The sequence below is a fragment of the Pseudonaja textilis genome, chromosome 2 (genome assembly GCF_049901715.1).
Source record: "Pseudonaja textilis isolate UNSWEBS1 chromosome 2, rPseTex1.2, whole genome shotgun sequence".
Taxonomy (NCBI): domain Eukaryota; kingdom Metazoa; phylum Chordata; class Lepidosauria; order Squamata; family Elapidae; genus Pseudonaja; species Pseudonaja textilis.
The window spans coordinates 54527947-54547435 of NC_141991.1; the positions used below are offsets into that span (position 1 = coordinate 54527947).

The 19489-nt window shown below is 39.3% G+C and overlaps 1 protein-coding gene across 1 annotated transcript in view; it reads right to left on the minus strand.

The window, feature by feature from the left end:
• The window catches only part of CFAP92 (cilia and flagella associated protein 92 (putative)), a 62173-nt gene extending 43337 nt beyond the window's left edge, over positions 1-18836 (minus strand). The window contains exons 1-8 of the mRNA XM_087923912.1: positions 18438-18836; positions 16101-16209; positions 12037-12305; positions 11055-11248; positions 7156-7215; positions 4694-4901; positions 4008-4133; positions 888-996 (exon numbers count right to left, since the gene is read on the minus strand). Coding sequence (XP_087780038.1) covers positions 888-996; positions 4008-4133; positions 4694-4901; positions 7156-7215; positions 11055-11248; positions 12037-12304 — 965 coding nt within the window. The 5' untranslated portion in view covers position 12305; positions 16101-16209; positions 18438-18836. The remainder of the gene's footprint in view (positions 1-887; positions 997-4007; positions 4134-4693; positions 4902-7155; positions 7216-11054; positions 11249-12036; positions 12306-16100; positions 16210-18437) is intronic.
• Between the last annotated feature and the right edge of the window lie 653 nt (positions 18837-19489).

Sequence of the window (19489 nt, forward strand, 5' to 3'; positions counted from 1 at the left end):
TGGCTGACGGCCATGCGGCCACTCACAAGATGGCGGCCGTTCCAGGGCACACCCAAGATGGCGGACGCCACAGGGGGCCCAAGATGGAGGCCGCAAGTAACGGAGGCAGCCCCAGCGGCAGTAAACTCCCAAGGAAAAAAGGAGAAATAGACCCTTTGGGAGAACCAGGGAAGCGTTCCCTGGGCTAGATGGCGTTCGCGGGGGGGAACGGCGGCTAAAGCGAGTAGAGGCAGGCAGAAACGAAGCGGCCTCGCGCGGAGCGATTAGGTGGCAAACGAAGCGGTGGGGGGGGGCAGCGCTCGAAGCGCTCGTTTTCTCCCCTTAAGGAAACGGTTCGGATATTAAAAACACTCCCTGGGGAGTTCAAACCTGAGTTCCTGCGCTGCCTGCTGGTGATCCACGTAGAAAGCGATGAGAAGAAGGCCTAGAATGCTGAACTACCGGAGCAAGAGAAAAACAGCCTGTCTGCCACGAGGCTGAGCAAAAAACTGGGGAGCGCCCGAGGACCATGTGATGGTGAGGGGCGTTCCTCAATTTCAAGCTCAGCCTGTGAGAGCCGAGACTGGAGCTCCTCCCAACCTGGACACTCGAGACAGCTCTATGGAAAATCACCTCTCGGTTGAGAGATTAAACTGAGTAGTAGCAGAGAATAGATAAAAAGGCAGTCATGTCACCAACAATCATATTATTTATTTGCAGAAATTCAAAAAGTGTCATGCTAAGACACATCTTTCACTTAACTGAAAATGAAGCATGTCCGTTGCATCAGAAGTGGAAGAGCTATTTTTAATTTTATTGAAATAAGCACAGTCAATCTATCTTACAATCAATCTTATTCTAATATTTACATAAAGTTATTCTAATATTTGCACATCCTGCAATCTTACCTCAGTGAACGGGTCAATTCATCAGGTTTTGCAGGTTGTGAAAAACTAAATTTCCGAGGGTATTTTTGATCACTAGCCTTGGATCCATTTTCCATGCGCTTGCTCACAGCTGAAGTAGGAAGACCAGTAATATATTGTTAGGGGCTGATGATTGATTAGTAAACTATTAAACATACACAACACAATACAAATTGTGCCTTTTCATGAATAAATTTCAGTAAGTTGAATGGGATATTCTCCCAAGTTAAGTTTAAGATTTGAATACCAATAATTGAGCATCAGTTTTTTTAAATATAGAAAAAATGTAGATGGATCCTGTACTACAGGCACTCTAAAAATGGAAATGACTAGTTTTCCTCAGCCACCACCTATCTTCTCACAAAGAGAAGGGCTTTCTAAGAAATTTGTAGTGCAAAATGGTATAATATTAATCCAAAATTAAAACTATACTCCTTGCTTGGAATAAATGTTTGGAATAGATCAGAGTCAGGAACACAGCATCTGTACGCACAATCAGATATATGATACCAATAGAAGATAATCAGCAACCACCATTTTATTTTTTTAAAAGCTCTCAAAATAGCCAAAATGTCACAATACAGCCAAGTGTTAGAAGTTCTCTGTGTACCATGAGGTTTTGTGAGACTACAGATATTCTATTTTTTTCCCAGTTGTATTTTTTGCTTCTGTGCATAAAAAGAAGTACCAGAAAAAAGGCAGAGGAATCACCAGAAAACTATGGGAGTAATATATTTAACTTTAGCCTACAAAATTGTACAGCATTTCATGTATGCTCTGAAGCAATTTCACTTCAAATTCAAAATTCTGCACAGCCCTGTCCCATAATTGAACTAGTGTATCATTCTAGACTTGTCCCCTTGAATTAATAAGTGTGATAAATTAATAGACCCATCTGGGTAAATAGTTGTGATTTGTCTCATGAAAAAGTACAATAAGAGCAAACAAACAAACAAAAAACAACGAAAGACACAGCACCTCAACGAACTATAAAATGGGCTCCAAACAGTAACTTTGAGAGGGATCTTGGAGTCTTAGTGGACAACAAGTAAAATATGAGCTAGTTGTGTGCAGCAGCAGCCAAAAATCCTAAGCTGCATTAACAGAGGGATACAATTGAGATCAAGTGAGGTACTGATACCACTCTATAAAGCCTTAGTAAGACCACACCTAGAGTACTGCATCCAGTTTGGTCAACACATTATAAAAAAGATGTTGAGACACTAGAAAAAGTACAGAGAACAACAACCAGGATGATTAGGGGACTGGAGACTAAAACATATGAAGAACGGTTACAGGAACTGGGCATGGCTAGTCTAGTGAAGAGAAGGACCCCCCGGTGGTCCTTCTCAGTAGGGTCTTAACAGTCTTCCAATATTTGAGGGGCTGCCACAGAGAGGAGAGGGTCAAGCTATTTTCTAAAGCGCCTGTAGGCCAGACAAGGAATAATGGATGGAAACTGAACAAGGAGAGATTTAACCTAGAAATAAAGAGAAACTTTCTGTCAGTGAGAACAATCAACCAATGGAACAGCTTGCCCTCAGAAGTTGTGGGAGCGTCATCACTTGAGACTTTCAAGAAGAGACTGGACCACCATTTGTCAGAAATGGTGCAAGGTCTCCTGCTTGGGTGGGGGGAGGTTGGACTAGATGACCTACAAGGTCCCTTCCAATTCTGATTATCTGTTATTATTAACATTGGGAAACACCTAATAAAAGCTGACAATCTATCAGCGAAATTCAGCTGATTCACCTCTTTTCTGGACTACTGTAGACACTACTCTTGAATAGGGATCATGGCATACAGAAGGTTCCTGAAAGGCTGCTGAGTGAAACTAAGCAACATAAGCAAATTGTTGCTAAGGATCTATTTTCCCTGGACTTTGTTAGGGACTGCCTGCACTGGAACCCAAAATAGAGTTCCAGATGTAATTCAAAGGGCTGTTTTTAACTTTCAGTTTCTTTATGGTTTGGAACAGAAGCCTGCCTCATGGTGGACCTTTTGTCTAGTCTTGAGAAACATTTTGGGATTTTGGCTGAAATTCAGTGACAGGGTTTCATGGATAGAGTCCACTAAGTTCATGGACTCGGACAAAGCCTAGTTTTACTGGCCTATCTTGGAAGGAAGGATGTCCTCTCCTTGCAGCCCCAGAGATTTCTAAATTTCCAAATTTCAGAGGAAAGAAGAAGAAAAAATCCACTCAAATGATACAGGATTCCACCCACCATTACAAATGTGTTTGCTCTGTGACCAATTTAAATGGGAACTGTAGAATATACTGTAATGGGTGATTGAAAAATTCTAACTTAATGTAATATCTAAGAAGTTCATCAATTTAAGTAGTATTTATCCATGTTTCATGTATCACACCCAAATGATAGCACAATTTTAAGCAGGAAATAGAGGATATGACATTCAGCAGAAAAGCAAAGACCCAGTAGAAATTAGGTCAGGGCTTGAACGAAAGCTATGTTCTTCAAACAGCAACTGGATACACTTGTCTAGTTAAAAAAGCTGAAACTTGTTTAGATAAAACACATTTTATCAACTGTTTTCTTAATCAGTTTATTTTAAGGGAACAAAAAAGGCCAATTGCTTTTTCACAACATACTGAATTTGAAAATAAGTGTCAGGCAGAGAAGCACTTGAATTAATTTAAATCGGAATGGCTTAAAGAAGTCAATATAAGAACAAACTTTAAAAAGAACAGCCTACAATGTCATCTAATCACATAAATTTATAAGCTTAGTTAGATAGCTTTGCCAGAATAATATTTGGACAAGAGGAGAGACAAAACCCAACAGCATGTAATTAGTACATGACAAACAAGTTTGAAAAACAACTTTTGCATTAAAGCATTGTACCCAAATTGAGAACTTCTAGGAATTAATGAGATCTCATTGCAACATGGTGCTCGTATTGAAAAAGAATTATTTTTTTATATAGGAGAGAAATGAAAAACAGGCAAACGATTAATTGCTGCATTTTACATTGACTGTTACCACAGGAACAGCAGAGCATGAAATAAGATAACAGTTGAAGCTCATTGTTTTTGTATATATCCAAGTACTTGTATGGAACCTTTTGTTCAGAGTTTCATACCTGACAAAGCATCTGCTGTCCGTTTTCGCACAAAGGGAGTTACTGGTTTAACCTTTGTGACACTGGGTTTGGCTTCATTACTTTCTAAGAATTGTCTCTGATACAAAACCATATTCTTGACATTACCTTGAACAGGAAAAAATAGTACAAAGTTAAGTTCACAGCTAACAATTTGTTTACTATGTGCTTATATTATTAAGAGAAAATAAGATGGGTAAATAAACAGGAATTATGCTGACAACTTTGTGATATCAATCCAAAGACTTTACCAAACAGGAAACAGATATTGTTGTATGCTTGTTGTATACTTTTAACAATTCCCCTATGTAGGACAGAAATGTTAAGAACAAAATAACCATTCTGTAAATCTTTCAGTTTCAGCTGGATAATAGTCGACGGAGATGATTTTACCTCCGTTGATTTGGATCAAGATGTAGTTAACTTTAATAAGGTAACTATAAAATTATCACTATAGAAGAACTGTGTTTATGGTGGCAAAATATCAGAAGTCTGATAGCACCTTTTCCAACTAAAAAAAATCCATTAAAAGCTATAACACTTATCAAGTTTCTACCATAGTCAGGGATATATAACTAAAGACTATAGTAAGGTTAAAATAAAAAATGTTAATTGTATTATATGACCAGAGATTGACTCAAGAGTAGAGATGTCTTAAATATACTTACCTTCAAATTCTCCTTGATCTGATAATGGTAGGCTACTCTTTAGTTTACAAAACCTGGCTTTTGAACAAACCTTTTCTTTGAGATCCCATAACCTCAATTTTATGCTGTGTTCCCTTAGCTTTATTAGAAACTCATTGGTAATATTAATTTCAATGCTGTGGTTCCATGAAATCCATATCTGGTCATTTTCAAGCCATGGTTTCACTACCTATTTAAAAAACATAAATAATACTACTGAAATAATACATTATCAATAATATTTTCCTGGTCACAATTAAAAAAATATGATTTCAGAGCACTAGAGAAAGACAAATCAGTGAATTATTAAACATATCTTTTCTCCCATCTCACCATCAGCTGAAAGACATAAAATTATGACACACACGTATAAAGAATCTTATTAAAAGTAATAATGGCTAAAACCTTTTAGGCTCAATCCAAATACATTCAGTGTGATCAAAACTTTAAATTTAGGCAGATTTCCCTAACAGTATAAGTAAACTTAATATAGACAGAGAAACATTTTAGCCAGCACATTACACCTCAAGGCTGTTACTAACTACTCTGACTGGCAGTAGCTCTCCTATATAGTACTGGAAAATTCCTTTTACTTGCAAAAGCCCAAGGTTGAACCCAAGACTTGTATGTTCAAATGATGTTCTCTCTTCATTGAACAGTAGTCCTTTCCCACAAAATGAAATATAAGCTGGATATTATAAAGAAATCTCTTTTGTCTGATGTACAGTTAGTCCTTAGCTCATGACCACAATTGAGCCCAAAATTTATGTTACTACGCAAGACAATTGAGTTTTGCCCCGTTTTATGTCCTTTCTTAAGTGAATCAACTGCAGTTGTTTAAGTTAGTGACATGGCTGTTTAAGTGAATTGGCTTCCCTATTGAGTTTGCTTATCAGAAGTTTGCGAAAGGTAATCACTCAACCCTAGGCACCGCAACCATCATAAATACATGCCAATTAACAAGCATCTGAATTTTGATCACGTGACAATGGGGATGGTGCAACAGTCCTAAGTGTGAAAAATGGTCATAAGTCACTTTTTTCAGTGCCATTGTAATTTTGAATGGTCACTAAATGAACTGCTGTAAGTTGAGGACTACCTGTACGTCATGCAGGAGGGAGTTTTAAAAAAAGAGCAAATCAAAAGCTGTAGTTGACTTAACATCTCAGATGCAAAAATAAAAAGTCAGACAGCAAAAGCACTTACACTTATATACCGCTTCACAGTGCTTTGCAGCGCTCTCTTAAGCAGTTTACAGAGTCAGCATATTGTCCCCAACAATCTGGGTCCTCAATTTACTGACCTTGAAAGGATGAAAGGCTAAGTCAACCCTGAGCTGGTCAGGATCAAACTTCTGGCAAATGGCAGAATTAGCCTGCTATATTGCATTCTAACCACGGCACTACCATGGCTCTTCATTTGGTGCTACAAAATGCTCCATGTTAAGCTTGGGGTGCATGTACCTCCTTTAATATAGGAACATGGAGGAATTCTCCCCAGATCTTAATGTTCAGGCAAAAACACTCAGAAGGACAATCCTTCAAGTACTGAAGACCTCAACCTTTGACTGAATCACAATTGGACTATCAAACCTTTACAATATACACATACATACAGACATACAGACATACACACACGCACATATGGATTTCTTTGAGGGTCTGATCAGTATTGTAATTCTCCTCCGCGAGCCGGCTTGGGGGAAGGGGAAAATGGGACAGATACCTCCAGCAGCACTCTACCAGCCAAAATGGGGCCTGGGGTGCATGTGGCTCCCCTGTACCCAGTTTTTGGCCTGGACAGCTTCCTGCAGCACCCTGCCAGCAAAACAACCCTAACCCTCACACCCCTTGCACCCCATTTTGGCCAGCAGAGGCACTACAGGCCGGTCCTTTGCTATTTCCAGGCTGGCCCCACATGCCAGATTTAAGCAACCCGCAGGCCGGATCTGGCCCATGAGCCTTGAGTTTCACACCCGATATAAGGCTTCCTTATTCTCTGCAATACATTTATTCATCTAGTCTTCTTGAAGAAAAATATTGTTGGAAAACATAGCAGACAGAAGTCTGTATCTGGTACAAAGACTCACCAATAGGTACCATAATAAAAGTAAATTAAGACATCATTAAAAATGTAAGAGTTAACAAGTGATGACCATTATATATACTGCTTTTTTGTCCCTCACGTCACTGAGTTTCTAGACTAAAATTATTTGAAATATAGACTACACTCATCATGTGTACTTATTCAACTTTAGCACCCATAAAAATATCACTACATAAAATTATTGGATCAAAGCATACCTGATGTCAGGTTGAAATCCCACAGTAACTTTCTAGCATATCACAATGCATGAGCACAGAAAAATAAAATTAATGTCATCCATCCTAGGTTTCGTACATTACTTATTGTCATTCGTTCCCCAGAATCTTATCTGCACTTACTGAAATGTTCAGCGTGGATGGCTTTTTAGATTTGCTTCGTTCATCTTTTGGAGTCCCTGGCTATCAAAATGACAACAAAAGAAAGAAAGGAAAGGAGGAAAAAGCTATGATAAAGAAAGCAGACTAATGAAAAATTCAAAATAGACTATTTCAATTCTATACATTTCAGAAGCCTCTGATCTATTAATTAATCCTATTTTTTGAATATTTTAAATTAATATTTTAACTATTAAAATAATACTATGTAATGCTAGATTTTATAGCACTTTAAGTTAGAACCATTGATTCTAGAAAAACTTGTGCAGGCAAACAAGAAGTTAAAATCCTCAAGAACTACATGTATCACCAAAACACGCTATCAACTTACAATTCTCCTTTGCCAACAACCTTCTATTTTGTCATCTAAGCTCAATTGCAAATGTGTGTATAACACAGTAAGTCAATTTACGCAGGGCATGTAACTGCAGATTACAATAAAGGTTGCAGATAAGACCAAAAGTAATTATCCCAATAAGAAACTAGAGTTTGTATTTAGCTCACTTAGTTTGATGTGCCTTCTGAAAGTAAACTAACCACAGGCACTACCATTTTTAGAGGCAAATAATGGAAGGTGCACCATATATGAACACTGTGAGTTATGTATTTCCATCTAACATCAGGATACCTATGAAAGGATAGGATTTGTATATCACCACATGCATGTTTTTTCATCATCGCAACTAGAAGCAGATATTCTTCAGTTTACAGGGGTCTAAATGAAACATTCAGAAACCAACCCACACGCTCAGAGAACGAACCTTCACCTTTATCCTACACCCAAGCTACAGATATTCATCACTATTGCAATTGGTCAGTTTGTTGGAAAATATAGGTGGGTTCCATCTTTGGATAAAAAGAGAAGTATTTTAGATTATGTCCAACTAGCATTCTTGGTCATTGCAGATGGAGCTGTCTTGCAAAGGATATGCTACAATATTCCCAGAGTGGATTATTGTAATATAATCCACTCCATAATAGCATTCCTTGTGTCTCAGTGCAGCTCAAAAACTGCAAACTTCTCTATTTTACAATCTTCAATAAAGGGAGATGATTTGTTATAAACTACATTAATCATGGTTTCTTCTGGTTAAGGCTAATGACATAGCTGTCCCTCTTATGAAAGGTGCCATGATACAAGACTGGGAGTGGTATCTTGCCTCTCAAATTCATCCATTAATTGTGCAAGGAAACACAACTATCCTTTTCCTTTGTGTAAGAGACAAACATCTCTTCATCTCACTAATATACTTTTGAAGCATATCCAAATGCTCACATCTATCTTATGCTGAGTGCCATACTCTTGGGTCCAGACTGACGATATAAAGGCTGATCCTTTGCGCTCAATGGAACTTGGAAACAGACTTTGGACAATGATCAGGAAACTGGCCTTAGGACCATTTTGTCCTGGTGGAACATGCAGAGATTCTTCAATCCTCCAAACTATGGTAGCTTTCTTAAAAATATTAGTGTCAGAATTCCAGCGATCGCCCTAATAAAATAATGAGCCTCAAGCCAAACTTCAAAAAACTTCAAAGGATTTATTAGGAGTGACATATTGGCATGATCTGTATGAAGCCTACTCTGAGATACATAATTTACAATCACCTATGACCCTGTTTCCCCCCCACCCCTCTGGGTGTATCATAATTCAGATTGTCCAATGGAACACATCATGGGTTGGGTGTCATCAATCACGCTCTCCAATAGAGGATTTTCATGCCCAGAATACCCGGTTGCCTCAGTTACAATCTTTGGGAGATAAGCTTGGAATGTGCTTCTGAATTCATTTGCCGTATGCTCTTTCAGGGTTCCTCCTCCTCTTATGGCAACTTGGAACGTTTAGCAAGTTGAGAGTTAGAGGTAATATGTGCAATGAGCTCAAGAGGAACAACCACTAATATCCTAAGTAACAAAGACGACGAAAATGGTGAAACAAAAGTATACTAAATAATTGGTGTACATGAGGAAGCTCTGTAAGTGGTGCCTCTTAATCATATACAAGAATAGACCCTAAAATAACTCCCCGTTAAAGACATAGCTTAATAGTTCAGGGACCCTTGCTACTAGTACTAGTACCAGTGCTACTAGTTTCTGTCTTTTGTACCATTACAAGTAGTCCTCGACTTACAACAGTTCATTGTCAGAGTATATTCATGAACTGGAATAGAGCATGGTAACAAGGTCAGCCAATGAATAGGCATAGCAACTAAATCAGCCAATGAGGATAGTTTGGAAACTGAAACTAAAAGTAGTCTAGGCGTGGCTCTATGTTAAGCTCTGCAACTCTGCAGCTATGTTGAGCTCTGAGTCTGTCTACTGAAGATGAAACTAACTTGCTTGCTTGCTAAAGACTGGAGCTCTGCTCTGAACTTGCAACATGTTTCTGTTTGAGTTTGCTCCATGTTGGAGAAATCTACAGCTGGTTTGTAAAATCTACTTACATTTATGAAGGTGTTAAATGAAGCATCAGCCATCTGTCTTTATTTTTCTGGCACTGAATTATTGCTGCAAAACTCTCAATATTCATTTAGTGACCATTCGAAGATAAAATGGCACTGGAAAAAGTGACTTATAACCGTTTTTCCCACTAACAACCGCTGTAACATCCCCATGGTCACATGATCAAAATTCAGACGTTTGGGGAACTGACTCACATATATGATCTTTGCAGTGTCCTGGGGTCACGTGATCATTTTTTTGCATCCTTCTGATAAGCAAAGTCAATGGGGAAACCAGATTTCTTTAATAACTGCAACGGTTTACTTATCAACCGTGTCAAGAAAAATACTAAAATGCAGCAAAAGTCAGTTAAAAAATGTTTCACTTGGCAATAAAAAACTGGGACTCAATTGTGGTTGTAACTCGAGGACTACCTATATGAAAATAACTCCAAGTCATTTCAGTGATGTTCATTTGTCCTGTCAAATGTGGTTTTAGAGCCTGATTCAGAATGTTGAGAGGTTTCAGAAGATGCCATAGTCGCTCCTGTCTCATCTCTATTAAGAGTATCACAGCATGCTGGGTCAGGATGACATGATAAGAATCATCCATGTCTTAAGCACTTTACCTGGTGCATCCTTTGGAAAGCACTGTAAAATGCAGAAAGGCATACAGAAGTCATTCTAACCACAGTGCCACCAAGCATAATCCCTTCTGTTCTGTTGGAATCTAAAGAAGCGTTTCATCTTTTTGCTATTCCACTCTCAGAAACAGGTATAAAGAAGGGCATCCTCATCTTACAAAAAAATCTCCAAATGCAAACGCCTTTCTTCCTATACAAAATATTAGCAATTTAGCCAATGTCTCTCATGGTTATTTTCTATAGAGGACATTGTGTTAAGCAGATCATCTAGATAGGATAAAACATGACTTTCCACCCTCTGGGTTCTTAAATGGTTCATAAGCTCATCTTTACTTTAGCTGCTTGTGTTAGGTGTAAAGCGGGTGCTTTGAACTGAAACCAAATTCTCTTGAATGTAAACCAGAAGAATCTGCATGGGTTTCTGGGTAAGATAAGACAGCCTCTTCATTCTAAAGGTTCAACATCTGTTTAATTTACTCCATTCGGATATTCAGAATGATTTTCTAATCTCTAGTTTTCTTTGATATAGACCACATTCTGTCAAGCTTTAATTCTATATCCTTTATCATATTCTTCTTAATAACCTGGTAGAACACCTGGCATAAAAGGTAAGAAAACATAGAGGTCTGGTTTAACTTTCAACTACTGAATTTCATTTCTCGAATACTTAATAAGATTGGTGATATAAAACTGGAATGCAGTACTTCCAAACTTCAGGAATATATTGATATATTTAAGTAATAGCAAAATAAATAAATAGTTTATCTTTTTTTTTTACCCTAGATTCTGTATCCAGAAATAATTTAGCCACTGGACCAAACAATACCAAATCTAATTTTCGAGGTTCAATATCATTTGGTAGAAGAAAATACTCCATGTGATAAAAACGATGCATTTTTGGAATAAATCCTTCTTTTCCTTTAGATCCAGATCTCTGTATCTCTGCTTTAGAGGGCTGCAAAGGTTTATTCGCTGAAAATAAATATATAAAATAGAAAACAAAACAGGGAGAACAAAAATGAGAGTGTTGCTGTTAGAATTGTTTTGTTCTAATAAGAATCTCTAGGATTGGCATTTTACCTATTAAAGTATAATCTTAACATATTTGCTTTGGCCTAACTGAATTAATCTGCATAGCTTATATTCCAAAGCCACAAATACTGTAAAGAAAATACAATAGTAATTAGTTATCTCATAGCTTTAATTAAATGTTTGTAAATTTACCCATACATACTACATAAAATTACTAAAACATATTAAATAAACATCTAGCCTCCATTCCTCCTTCCGAACAGCAATCTGTACTAATATTAGATGCTGAACAGGCAGCTCAACGGTCATCTCACTTTTTCAAGAAATAGCTGTAAAATCCCTAGGATGTGCTGCATTCGGTATAGCTATAGATATAGCTGGACAGTTATTTCCACAAACAAATATTTAATATATCAGACATCAGCAATTGTGAAACAGCCAACGCAGCATGTGACATTTATCCATATCTACTGTACCACTCTCATCTATATCAGTGTTTACATGAAGTTACAACTGTGCTGAAACAGAATCAATACAATTTTCACATTTTTACATCCCAAAGATCAGCAATGAATGGGATTTACATTAACTTGATATAGTAGAGTGTTATTTAAATACAATGACAAAAACATGTAAGATCTTTTCTATGTTCAGTCTCCTATGCAGTACTCTGTAAACCCCGTATGACATGTTCAAAAGAAAAATAACTTACAATGCCATTTACCTACTTGGAAGAGTAAGTGGAACAGCCAATGAAACCGAGAATGTGCAGGTAACCAGATGCTGAAAATTAAGTTCTTGGCTTCTCATTGAGTGAACAGATGCTAAATGTTCATCTTCAGGAGTGGGATGACCTCCGCCACCACCGCCGCCAGCCAAAATTTCTGGACTTTCGGTTATATAGCTACTGCCTGAATATTGTGTTTCGTTGAAATCTGCCTCAGGTGTCACTTCCTCCTCATTTTCTCCCTCAGGGTCTAGCTGTTTACTTGCCATCCTGGGACAAAACCCAATTATTAATATTTCTAATTTCTTCTGATCTGTGCTTTTCTTTCTAAAATTAATTATTCTAAAATAAAGTAAACAACCTTGTCAGAGTATATTCATTAACTGGCAGAGACATGGTTAACGAAGTCAGCGAGTGAGTAAAAATAGCAAGACCAGCCAATGGGAGCTGACAGCCTGGGTGTGGTTTGGCTCTGTGTGCTCTGCTGCAAATTGAAACTGAAACTAGACTTGCTTAAACTGATAAGCTTAAACTGTGAGCTGCTGCTTATTTTTGCTTATGTTACATTGAAAGAATCTACAAATGGTAATTGTAAACTTTACTCATATTATTATGTTTATAAAGAAGTTCATAATTGTCCAGAATCAGTCATCTGTGTGTTTTCTGGACTTCAATTTCTGCTGCAAACAAACCTATACTTTACTAAAACTCTCCACAAAGAGAAATTGGAAAAACTTTCTTTATATGTCCCTTTCCAACAAACACACAACCCATTGTAACATAACCAGAATATTGATTTATTCTGGGTCTGAATCATCCTTGAACAAGATGAAGTTGTTCCACACATATAATACGAACATAATTTTAAAATAGCAAAGTGGTTTTTTCCTCTGGTTGCAAAGCAATCATTGTTGGTTTGTATCTTAAGCTCACATCACACAAATCAGGTAAAGAAAAAATTATTTCTTTGCAAATTCCTTCTCAGGTTTATGGCCAAGTTTACTAGAAGACATTCAGCCACTGGGAAACAGTGGGAAACCTATAGACACTTTTAGATTAAGCCTGGCTACTCTTATCACAGAAGGTAAGGAGAGCAGACTCATTCAAGATTAAGTCTGCAAAGTTGCAGGGACTTGGCATAAAAGAACACCTTGATGAGCTACAGTAGATAGCTTGAAAACCACTTTGAGACAGAGGCTAATGCTGAAAAGAAAATTTAATGCATACATTTAAGACTTGGTTGGCAATCCTGAGATAGAATAGAATAGAATTCTTTATTAGCCAAGCGTGGTTGAACACACAAGGAATTTGTCTTGGTACAAATACTCTAAGATACATTTGTCAAGAGTCAAGAATCATAAAGTACAACACTTAATGATAGTCATAGGGTACAATAAGCAATCAAATCATACTAGGAAACAGTCAATATAGATCGTAAGGATATAAGCGACACAGTTACAGTCATACAGTCACAAGTGGGAGGGGATGGGTGATAAGGAGTGATGAGAAGATTAACAGAACAGTAATGCATTTGTTGAACAGTGTTGAGGGAATTATTTGTTTAGCAGAGTGATGGCTTTCGGGGAAAAACTGTTCTTGTGTCTAGTTGTTCTGGTGTGCAATGCTCTATAGCAGGCTTGTCCAACCCGCGGCCCACGGGCCACATGCGGCCCAGGTCGCCTCATAATGCGGCCCAGTGCCCAGCCCAACCTTCGTGCCAGAGCCAGCAAGGAGGAAGAGAGGCAGGTGCGTGGCGGGGCGAGCGCCAGGCCAAGCAGCAACAGAAAAGGCGGGCACCGTCAGAGCGCCACCTCCTGCTGTTGCCGCCGCTGCCACTTCTGCCCCCGCTGCCACTTCTGCCCCTGCCCCCGCTTCTTCCGCCACCGCTGCTGCTTCTGCCCCCGCTGCCCCCACCGCTTCTTCTCCCGCCGCCGCCGCTTCTGCCCCTGCCCCCGCTGCTGCTTCTGCCCCCGCCGCTGCTTCTGCCCCCGTCGCTGCCGCTTCTGCCCCCACCGCCACCCCCGCTTCTTCCCCCCCCGCTGCTGCTTCTGCCCCGCCGCCGCTTCTGCCCCCGCCACCGCTGCTGCTTCTGCCCCCACCGCTGCTTCTGCCTTCCAGTCCTGCCTCCTCCAGCCGGGCCATTTGAAGGAGGGTAGGCGCGAGGCGGGCGAGTTTTCTCCCCCGCAAAATTTGGCAGGAAAATAAAACGTGATAAAAAACCGTGATTAAAAAAAATAATTTTTAATAAATAATTAATAATAAATAATAAAAACATCTCACTAACTTCATTTCCAAATAAATTTAATATGTTAACTATGTTTTCTATGGTTTTTTTGGATGATCAGGTATCGTTACTGTTATTTTATTTTATGTGCGGCCCAAACCAAATTTTCATCTTCTAATGTGGCCCAAGGAAGGTGAAAGGTTGGACACCCCCGTGTTAAAGCAACTGGTCTATAGTCATTCAGTTCCTTGATGGAGGGCTTCTTTGGTACTGGGATGATAGTAGAGCATTTGAAGCAGGAAGGAACATAGAACATCTCTATTGAAGATTGATCTATTGAAGATTCGGGTGAAGATGGGGGCCAATTGGTCAGCACAGACTTTTAAGCAAGAAGGAGTTATCTTGTCTGACCCTGGTGCTTTTCCTGGCTTTTGTCTATGAAATAGATCTTGCACTTCTTTTTCTGTGATCACCAGAGGTTATGAACCCAATGGGTTGGGGCCAGTTGTAGGAGGCTTGGCTGTTGTTGATGTGCTTGAGATGGGGGTTGTGGAGATAGGTGGCTGTAGTTTCCTTTCAAACCTGCAGTAAAACACATCAGGTCATCTGCTAGTTGTTGATTTCCTTCTGCCTGGGAAGGTGGTTTGTTATAGCCAGTGATGTTTTTAAGAGTTTTCCACGTTTGCCGGTTAATTTGTTGAGAATTGATTCCTTAACTTTTCAGAGTAGCTTCTTTTTGCTGCTTTGATCTCTCTCGTTAATATGTTTCTGGTCTGATTGTATAGCATTCTGTCACCTTTTCTGAAGGATTCCTCTTTGGCACGACGTAGCTGCTTAAGTTTAGTTGTGAACCAAGGTTTATTGTTATTATATATTTGCAGGTTCCTTGTTGGCACACTTAAGTCTTCACAGAAGCTGACATATGATGTTACAGTATCTGTGAGCTCATCTAGGCCTGCAGAGGTATCTTCAAAACATTCCAGTCAGTGCTATCAAGGCAAGCCTGGAGCTTCAGATTTGCCTCATCAGCCCAAGTCCTCACCGATTTAATTTTTGGTTTCATGGTTTTAAATCTTGGTCTGTAGGGAGGTACAAGGTGAATCATGCAGTGGTCATGAGTAACCACGGGTAGGATTCTACCGGTTCTGTCCACCTCTGTAGAACCAGTAGTTCTGAAGAGCAGCAGACACAGAGCATACATAGAACCGGTTCTATGGTTGCTGCTGTTTTGGCCTACCGACCCACCCGGGCTCTTACCTGACTTTTATTTCCTGCTTTTTCAACTGCAGCTGCTTTGTGCAACACAGCTGCAGTTGAAAAAGCAGGAAAAAAGAGCTTTGCCAACTGCTGCGCACTTGCACACAGCACTGCTCAGCTGTCCGGGCAGCTCAGCAGGTTGTAAATTGCGCATGCGTGCAACACACAGCAACATAACTGGTAGTTATACCGGTCGGATCCCATCCCAGTGAGTAACTGTAAGTTATTCTTTCTTAATGCCACATATAGGCATGCCAGTTTTGATATATGCTTTGCATGGCAAGTTTTCTATCAGAACAAAATAAGGTGGCCAAAAGGTGCAAAGATAAGACAAAGGGACTTAGGATGAACTGATACCCATAATCAAGCAGTCCAAACCAACAATAGCAATGCATATAAACAAGCAAGTAAAAGCTACCATATGTTGTTACATTCAGTATTCAAGACGATGATTGGATAAAAGATTAAAAATATAGCTTTAACCACACAAATCCTATCCAGGGATTAGGAAATGAAACTTTTCATTTCAAATAATTTCTTAAAGCAAGAACAAGCAGATGCACATATGCCACACAGTTACAAACACGAACTTGGATTTCAACTGTGTGTTCAAGGAAGAAAATCATATTTTAATATGATAAAAAGCCGAGCTGTCATTATCCAAACTACACTCCAGTGAATCAAACTAGAAAGCTATGGGAATGGACAAAATGCAGACAAAGATAAATGAGATTAACTTTGAAATCAATGACCCATTAGCAAACAGTCTCATTAATTTAAATAAGCAGCAGCATACATTTCTTTTCCCAGCCCAACTGATATACAGTATATCTACATGCACACTTTCTCATTCTTCTCTATATTCCCTATAGAATATGCTACCCGGTTACATACAGAATTGAATATGTATGGTATTGCAAACATCTGTACATTATGAGAAATTTTTCAACTGCTTTTATTATGTTTGTAAATATGATTTTAAGTTGCAGTTCAGTATTATGCTGGTTTAGTCCACAGAAAAGTTCTTCCTACTTAAAAAAAGTCATTTTGGAATCACTAGCCACTTTACTAACATGGTACTATACTTATTATGAATACTTTTGCCAGGATATCTCAAACTGTTTATCTTATTATCTAAGGCTTATGTTTATAAAGATTAGACAATGTAAAGGCCAATCACTTCTTTGCTTAAAGGAAAGTCCTCTACGATTGCAAAAGGACATGAAGTCAGATATGAAACTCTTCTAGATGAAACCAAATAGTTCCCTAGGGTAATCTTGGTAAGTATAAATCATACATAAACAAGGTAAATTGGATTTAATTAGCCTTTAGAATATTACAGTAATTTAAAACATGTCTTTCTAATCAGTTGGATTAGAATGTCTAATTAGACTTCACCTTCTCAACCTACATGCTTGCTGGAGTTTCTCAAGATAGCAATGCATTGCGCAGCCTACAAGAACTTCCCAAACTTGGTTATTTTTAACCAGGAGTAGAGGTCTTTGAACAGTCCAGAGTATAAAAATGTGAGTTAATCCTGGATCAGATTTAATTAAATCATTTTACTAAAACATCAGACCAAAAGACATTTCCACATTAATTCAACAGATTTGTTTCTATCTTCAACATATACAGATGAGGTATCTCATGAGGTATTTCCAGCAATGAGATGTCGTCCCTATTTGAATGGCAGAAATTAATACTATTATTTGTTCCTTACTGCTTTTAATGTTTGTGTTTCAATTGTTTTAACATTGTTTTTAATTAGGTTTTTAAATATTTTAAGCTGCTTCCAAGTCTTATTTGAAATGTTTTCCATAAAATATTAAAGGATTCTCATTCTTTCATTTGGTACACAGCAGCTAATATGCAATATTAAGATCTGTATAAGTCTGTAGTTTATGCAGCTAAAATCCACCAGAAAGGGAAAAAATGATCAGAATTGTAACAAAATACAGCTTTTTTTTTTCAATTATATAAAAACAAAAACAAAAAATGTTTGGCTGGAATTATGGAATTTAACTACAAATCAGGTAGTGTACAGCATTTCTAAGATAAGGCATATGGTAGTGTAGTTATGGTTATCTCCGGAAACCATGAATGTGTTTGGCAAAGGCATATCTCCCAGACTTAAAAATGTTTTCAAAAATGAGACTGTAACAACTAGCTATGAACTATTTAAATCAAAAAGCCTGTACCTATTAAGGATGCAATTTTGATGCAGGCTTGGGAGGCAATTGAAAGAAACAAGATTGAACATGTAAACAGAACACCCCTCGGAGCTGTTTCAGTCATGGGGCACTGGAAACTTGCTAGCTTCCAGAAAGTCCCACCAGCTGGGGAGACTAAGATGGTACAGGGTCTCCTGCTGGAGCAGGGGGTTGGAATAGAAGACCTCCAAGGTACCTTCCTACTCTGTTCTTCTATGTTTTCGCCACATCACGCATGACACCCTCCATTCAAATAGGGAGGATAAAAGGAAAAGATGCCCTCGAGAGCAGCTTGTCCCTGTAGAGACAACAAGGGCAAAAACGCCGTTTTCTTGGTAAAGGGAGGCAGGTCATTTGCCATTGCCTTCTGCTCTTCTAGAGAGCAGCGTGTCCTGCTCCATTTTATCAAAGGACGCACCGGAGTTGATCTTGCATAGCTTCCGATCCCTGGCGAGATCGCTCAGTTGTTACTACCTGTTGTGTCGGGCAAGCAGAGAGGAGGACAATCAAAAAAATGGAGTCCCGAGTGTAATCCTGCAGCAAGCCAACAGAGTTATACGGCCTAACTAATGATCAACTCCACAAATCCAAGTAGTAAATCAGCAACTTCCTCCACCCCAACAAAATAATTTCCAGGGCCACGCACAGGATTTACTTTGCCCCTGGGGAGGAAGCCCGTCCACACCCAACCAACCTCGGCGGGAAACTCACTCAGCCGGCGCAGCGCCTAGCAACAAAAACAAAAGTGCCCGGGATCCGAGCTTCTTCCGAGCTCTCCAAAAGAATCCCGCTCGGCTCCTTTCGGTCCTTAGAGGTTGCCCTCGCAACCGGTGTGTTGCGCTTGGCACTGGGACGTCGCGGGAATAGAATTTGCTGTTCCACCCACTCTGACAGCGGCTTTTCCAACAACCCGAGGGCGAGGAGAGAGAGCGCAGAAGTTACGAGGTCTAATTTTTTTTCCCCCACCCCCGCGAGAAGTCCTACTTCCATGACCAGCCACGGATCCAGAGACTTGGAAACAAGGCTGGCAAGGAGAGCGTCGCTAAGAACAATACAGTCCACACACCTGTGCAAGCTCCTAATCACACACGCAACCTATGCGGCCTCGCTTTGTGAGAGGGCCCCGTCAATCAGACAGCCCACGTGCAACGGACGCGTTTCCAACGCCGCTGGGAGGGAGCGGGGAGAAAACTGGTGAACTCGGGTGGAGCCTTCCAACGTACAGCTTGTAGGTTTATGACGTGTACTCGAATCCCGGGATTCGTATTCTGGGATTTTCTTTGCATCGTTATTGCAGGATTCTCAAGCCTTGGTGGCGTGCGGTTCCTTTTGGAGTTACCAACGGTTGTGCGGTGGTATCCAGTGGAGCAAGCGGGTCACAAAATAGCTGTTGCAAAGGACGAGGCCCGTCATAAAGCACCCCATTTTGCAAACAATCAATCTCAGCATTTAAAGATCAGGTCTTACAACTTGCCCTCAAGTCAGAAGATGTAAACCCCCAAAGGGAGGTGCTCTCTAGAATCCCAGCTTTCTCTTATATCAAAGCAGAAATTTAACTAAAAGTAGGCATTTTTAAAAGCTGCCCATCAAATCACTTCATCCCACTCTTTCACTTATCCCACAAATAAACTTCAAGCAGCTTCTATTCCTTATCTAGTTTCTCTACAATTAGGAAACACAGAAAATAGCTTCAAGATCAAATGCAACATATTTCCAGAGCACCAATCCACATTTCCTAGCTTATTGAAAGAACCAATCAATTC